Source organism: Zea mays, chromosome 4 (assembly GCF_902167145.1).
Source record: "Zea mays cultivar B73 chromosome 4, Zm-B73-REFERENCE-NAM-5.0, whole genome shotgun sequence".
Taxonomy (NCBI): Eukaryota; Viridiplantae; Streptophyta; class Magnoliopsida; order Poales; family Poaceae; genus Zea; species Zea mays.
This window is the reverse complement of record NC_050099.1, coordinates 203,869,386-203,875,492: the sequence shown is the minus strand read 5'-3', so window position 1 is coordinate 203,875,492 and position 6,107 is coordinate 203,869,386. Positions and strand designations below refer to the sequence as shown.

The 6,107-nt window shown below is 47.6% G+C and overlaps 1 protein-coding gene across 1 annotated transcript; it reads right to left on the bottom strand.

Annotated features, from left to right (window-relative positions):
* Window positions 1–3,391: 3,391 nt before the first annotated feature.
* On the bottom strand, window positions 3,392–5,893 carry LOC103654467 (anthranilate O-methyltransferase 1-like). Its single transcript, XM_008681294.3, has 2 exons — window positions 5,079–5,893; window positions 3,392–4,054 (listed from the first exon to the last, which is right to left on the bottom strand). Exons 1-2 carry the CDS (start codon window positions 5,862–5,864, stop codon window positions 3,677–3,679), a joined length of 1,164 nt encoding a protein of 387 aa, XP_008679516.1. The 5' UTR covers window positions 5,865–5,893; the 3' UTR covers window positions 3,392–3,676.
* Between the last annotated feature and the right edge of the window lie 214 nt (window positions 5,894–6,107).

The following is a 6,107-nucleotide window of genomic DNA, read 5'->3' as shown; positions in this document are numbered from 1 at the left end:
GTCGCGTCATGCCTCAAATAAAGGGCCAAGCTATAGCTGATGACAAGTAATACTAAATCTGGCGTCACGAGTTAGCAATTATCACCGCTACTACGTACTATATGCATGCAGAAGAATTAATCAATCAATCTGATAAATAAAGTGGCTCAGAGATTGTTAGTGGCAGATCCAATGTTTCCAGTAATTACATGCATGTATGGTATGGTAAATGGAAATATAACGGAAGCAGATTAATTGCTCTGTCCTTAAATATAAAAGGATACAGAAGCAAAAGTTCATTACGTTGGGCGTCAAAACTGGCGGGCGGACGGTACGATCGCGAGGCCAGACGGTGTGGACGGTCCAAGTGCGCATAGGACCAGTTATGGTTCCGAGTTTCTTACGGAATTGGTTAGCTAAATCCACGGAATTAGCTCGGAAGATCGCGTGTAACGCGTCCAGACCTCCCCCTCTATATATATACGGAGGGCTACGACCGATTGAAACATCAACAATCGAATCAATAATCAATATATTTCTCGTTTTACCCTGTACATTAGGAGTAGTTCTAATTTAGCCTTAGTTTAGCCCTTCTTCATCTCAAATTCTCCACTTCTCTTCGGCTCTATATCGATTAGAGGTGTCTAGGGTGGCCTGCCGACCCTAGACAAAGCCTAGGACCTCTTCTCTCCGACGGGGTCCCTCCCGGGAGCGAGATTCAGGCGTTGCCTGCGAACTCTGCCACCCCTGCGCACGCGCGGACCGTCTGGCCTCCATGCGCGGGTCGTCTAGCCCGTCAGACAGGGACCCGATCCCTGCGCTAGGTCGCGGACCGTCCGGCCCCTGACCGCGGACCGTCCGTACCTCCGCAGAGAGCATCGCCGCCGGTTCTCAATGCAGTGATTGGCATCCGGATCGGCGCCAACACACTTTTTGGCGACTCCGCTAGAGATCTCACATTTAGACCTATCAGATCGGTCCTCAATGGCCGGTTCAAGGGATAACTCTGACGTTTCCCCAGCAATATCATCGAGCCGACTTGGAAAACCTTGTCGGCTGAAGAACAGCTCCAGTTCGAGGAGCACAAGGAGCAGCTGATCTAGGAAGCAAAGGCAAAGTTTCTGGTCAACTTCAAGGTAGACAGGAACAACAAGGTCGTTCGGCAATGAGCAACTGATCTGGCTTTGCTGTGACCCACTGCAGCTACCCCAAGGTAAGCAACACAAATGAACTACAATCTCTTAAAAATTATATAGATGCGCAATGAGAGCAAATGCAAAATATTATATGAGGTATGCAAAATGATTATAAAAGGCTAGTGCGTGCATTTGATAAATCTACTATTGCAAATTTTTCTTTGTGCGAGGTTGAATTAGGGGAAAACACGTGTGATTCATCGGCTGCTGGTTGTCACGACTAGTCACAATCCGTTTATGGGATGCCGATAGACACGTATCCTGGGCAACAACAGCCTCCTACGCATATCGGCGATAAATTCGTTGATCTGCACATGTTCGGACCGTCTGGCCTCCAGGCGTGGACCGACCAGCCCGTCAGGCAGGGACCTGAGTCCTGCGCCAGGTCGCGGACCTTTCAGCCCCTGGCCGCGGACCGTTCGCGCCTCCGCAGAGACCGCCGCCGCCGATTCTCAATGCAGTGATTGACGCCCGGATCGGCACCAACACATTATAGGGTAGGTATTCTGGGTTGTCAATTTTGGACTCGCTCGTGAGCCTAAGTAAACATAACACTATCAATGTGAGCCTAGCACAAATCATTTATCTTAGCTATTTTATACTATAAAAATCAGGCCTAACTCATTTAGTGGAACAACATGACTTTGTCACTACCGGAATTACCGGCTTTTCCGAGTGCCTGAAGCACTCGGCAAAGCCTTAAAAACACTCGGCAAAGGCTTTGCTGAGTGTAGCACTCGGCAAAGAGGGCTCAGCATACAGTGTATCGGCAAAGCCTTCTTTGCCGAGTACTTTTTCTCGGGCACTCAGCAAAGAGGTTTGTCGAGTGCCAATGGGCAAAGAAAAGAAGTCGTTACGGCGTCGGGTTGACGGAGACGGTGTCTTTGCCGAGTGTCCCAGGTGACACTCGGCAAAGAAGTTACCTTTGCCGAGTGTCGGCCTGACAGCACTCGACAAAGAATCCACCAGGGGGGGTCCCCATGTCAGATACTTTGCCGAGTGCTTGGTATGGCACTCGGCAAAGCATGCCTCTTTGTCGAGTGCCATAGACATTACACTCGGCAAAGAACCTATATCGGTGCCCAGGTCTTGGTTCTTTGCCGAGTGTTATGACCCTGACACTCGGCAAAGCACCTCTTTGCCGAGTGTCACACTCGGCAAAGTGACCAGTATACACCTTTTTTATTTGTTTTTTATATTTCATCCAAACAAACAAAAGATACCACATATACATCACATATATATATATATATATCACAGATATCATCACAAACATAAATATCCAACACAAACATAAATATCCATCACAAACATAAGTATTCAACACAAGTATCCAACACAAACATAAGTCTCAAGCTCTGACATAAGTATCCAAGACAAACATAAGTATTCACTCGCCAAAGAAACCTCTTTGCCTAGTGCCAACCACCGGCCCTCGGCAAATATTAACGGTCGTCAGCTTTAGACGGCCGATGACGGCTATTTGCCGAGTGCCGCCTTTGCCGAGAGTTCAGCACTCGGCAAAGAAGTCTTTGGCGAGAGTTTTTCTGTGTCGAGTGTCCTGCACTCGGTAAACCAGCTCGTTACCGAGAGCAGGACTTCACCGAGTGCGGCTCTCGGCAAAGAGGCCGGCACTCGGCAAAAGGCCCGGATTCCGGTAGTGTGTTGACCCAAATGAACCGGCCTTTTTTTCGGAAACGTGTTCTTTATCGAGTGCTTAATGCTTTATCGAGTGTAAAATATCGGACAATCGACAAAAAATACTTTGTCGTGTGTCACTCTCGGTGAACAATGACACCCGACAAAGACCACATTTGCCGAGAGCAAAACACTCGGCATATAAAGACGCTCGGCAAAGGTGGATTTGTTGAGTGCCTAGCTCTTGGCAAAGCGTCATCAACAACCGTCTATATTTGACAGTCGTTATCTATGCCCAGTGTCCAAGGATGACACTCGACAAAATTATGTCTTTGTCGAGTGTCTTTTCTTGATACTTGTTAAAGTATATTAGTTTTTTTTTCTCCCAAACTTTTTCTACTGTGTTCAAACAGTCTTTGGACCTACATGTTCAATTTTAGCATACTTATCAAAGTTTTTGCTCTAACTATTAGATTTAGTTTGTGTAATTGAATTTCTTCGGATAATTTAAATTTGAACTGCAAGTCACTCGAAAATGGAAAATAATGAATACAAAAATGATATTCATATTATTTAGCACAAGTTACGGCCTGTTTCAAAAACAGACCGGATTTTTTATATTTAATAGTAGTGGCATTTTTTTCAAGGAAAAGCCAGAGCCCATGTTTTGCCACCCAAGATTACCATTACCGTTACAGTACATATAATTAACGGAAACATTGGATATGCCACTAACAGTCTCTGAGGCACTTTATTTTTCTGATTGGTTGATTAATACTTCTGCGTGCATATAGTAGTAGCGGTGACGCCAGATTTAATATTATTTTTCATCTGCTAGCTTGGTCCTTTATTTGGCGCGCGGCTCATTTCGCCTGGAGGGAAACGACGATGACAGGGTACCTGGTCTTCACTTTCTGGAGGTGCACCGCGACATTCTTGGCATACAGCTCGAAGAGATCGTCAAGTATGTGCTCGCCGAAGTGGCGGGCAATGAGGGGCCCGATCGCGGCCCTGATGGACATGGCAACGTTGACGCCGCTCTGGACGGCGTCTTCTTCTTCCATCTTCATCTCCGCGTCATCGTCGTCGTCGTCGTCGTGTGGATCCCAGTTGGAATCGAAGAGCTGGAAGTGGGTGACGTCGAACGCCTGGCTCCGCGCGATCACGTCCCTCACCTCGTCCAAAGATGGTGCGTAGAACGGCAGGTTGAAGGAGTCCAGCTTCTCCTTCTCCACACGGCCCTGCCATGCATGCATGCATCAACAAGCATATTATTATAGCTAGCTACTAAGGTTCAGTTCCGGATAGATTTCCTTCTATGGGTTATGTCACGAGTATGGTTGTGAACCTATTTTTATTGGCGTTTCTTAGAACCGTCGGTGCTAGGGGATCAGTAGAAATCATCATTTTTACAGACGGGTAATTAAGCACCGTCAGTGAAATCAATTTCCTGGCGGTTGAGTTAAGAAAAAACTGCTAGTGGAAATCGAACCGTTAGTAAAAATTATTTTCAGGAACATAAAACAGTTTTAAAAACAGCAAAAAACTTATTTAAGGAGAGGAGACTCACCCCCCACCCGCCTGTCTCTGTCTCTATCGCAAGTCGCGATATTTTCGCGCGCTAGGCAGTTGTTAGGAATCAAACCGTCGATCTCACTCTCACGCGTACCCTCCGCTACCACTCCGCCTATGACATACTTTGTGTCTAGTTTGTAGTTTTTGTGTCCACATATTACAATCAACTGAGCGTAAATTTTGTTTGTTTGAGACCGTAAACGAATTCAAATAAAAAAGTTGTCAACTACAAAGTTGAATAACTTTTGAAGTCTACAACTTTCATTCTGGCATTTTTTCATTCGAGGTAATTTACAAAATTTGAATTTTAATTTAATATACTTAGATTCAATTTTTAGAACCGAAATGAGTTCAAATAAAAAAGTTGTTAACTACAAAGTTTTATAACTTTTATAGATCTACAACTTTTATTTTGATGGTTTCATTGTACGAGGCTGTTTGAAAAACTCAAAAAAATAAGGATAAAAATGATTTCTAGTGACGGTCCCTTAAGAAAATCGCTACTAGAAATCGATTTCTGCAGGCGGTTTCCGCATGTAAAAATACGATTTATAGTGTGGTTTTCTTAAGAAACTGTCACTAAAAATAGCACATACGGTTGATAACTGAATTCGTGTGTAAAAATATATTGTCCCACAAAGTTTTGAGTCTTTTTCTATTAGTGTGTGGCGCTTGCACGAGAGAAGAGACCTCTTTAAGAAGCGACTGGAGAGCCTGCGCGAGGAGGCCCCACGTGTAGCTGAGCTCGCCACGGAGCACGTCCTTGCTCTTCCTGCCCACGAGCGTCAGCACCATGTGGCCACCGGTCACGAGCTCCCTATGGCGTAGCCTGAGGAACAGCGACAAGTCCTCCTGGAACTGCGTCCTGTACAGGGCTACCACCGCCGGCGGCGTGGTCTCCCAGATGTACATGTGGCCCTCGTTGAGGACGGCGCCAGCGGCGAGCTCGTCGGGGACCTTGGAGCGCCACATGAGGCAGTAGGAGGAGTGGAAGAGGTGGACGGTGCGGTCCGGGAACAGCCGGGTGTAGAAGGAGCCCGGCAGCCCGGCGACGTAGTACGGCGGCAGTAGCGGCTCCTCCAGCCCGTCCTTGGCGGCCAGCTTCCTGATCAGCTCCAGCGACTGGAAGACGAGGTTGAAGTCGTTCCCGGGGAGGTCGTTGAGGAAAAACTGCACGTGCTGTGGTTGGCCGCCGGCGGCCAGCTGCTGCTCGTGTCGGCAGCAGTCGGCCACCGCTTTGATCACCTCGGAGACGACGAGCAGAGTGTTGGGCCCCGACGAGCAGCCGAGGTCAGCAACGACCATAGCGCCGCCGGGTCCTGAGGAGAGCGACAAGCAGGCGTGAGCCGCTGCCACGACGGCCTTGTGCAGCACCGGCCTCGTCTTCAGTATGGACTTCTCCTGAAGCCTGGAGTTAGAGGCGTAGCTGTGTTCGCCGTCGCCCCGGGTCATATGGAGATCGCGCTCTACATTCATGGCTACGCTACGTACGTATACCGTGCTAATGAAAGGTATGGTTTGCAGAGCAGGAGAGGGAAGGGCTTGTCAATTTATAGGTGCAGTAGTCAGGCTCAGGCAGCCAGCCAAGCAAGCCACTCAGCACACAATTTGCAAAAGCCTTCTCTCAATGGGAAATGTACGTACAATGTTGCAGCAGCTGTGTGTGAACAAGAAATCTATGGCATTGAACACATAGGATTTGACCATAATCGGGCGACC

Excerpts from the sequence above, each read along its gene's own strand:
- LOC103654467 (XM_008681294.3), bottom strand. The coding sequence starts at position 5,864 with ATGAATGTAGAGCGCGATCTCCATATGACCCGGGGCGACGGCGAACAC. Across the intron at positions 4,055-5,078 it reads TCCAGTCGCTTCTTAAAGAG|GGCCGTGTGGAGAAGGAGAA; the intron begins GTCTCTTCTCTC and ends CATGCATGGCAG.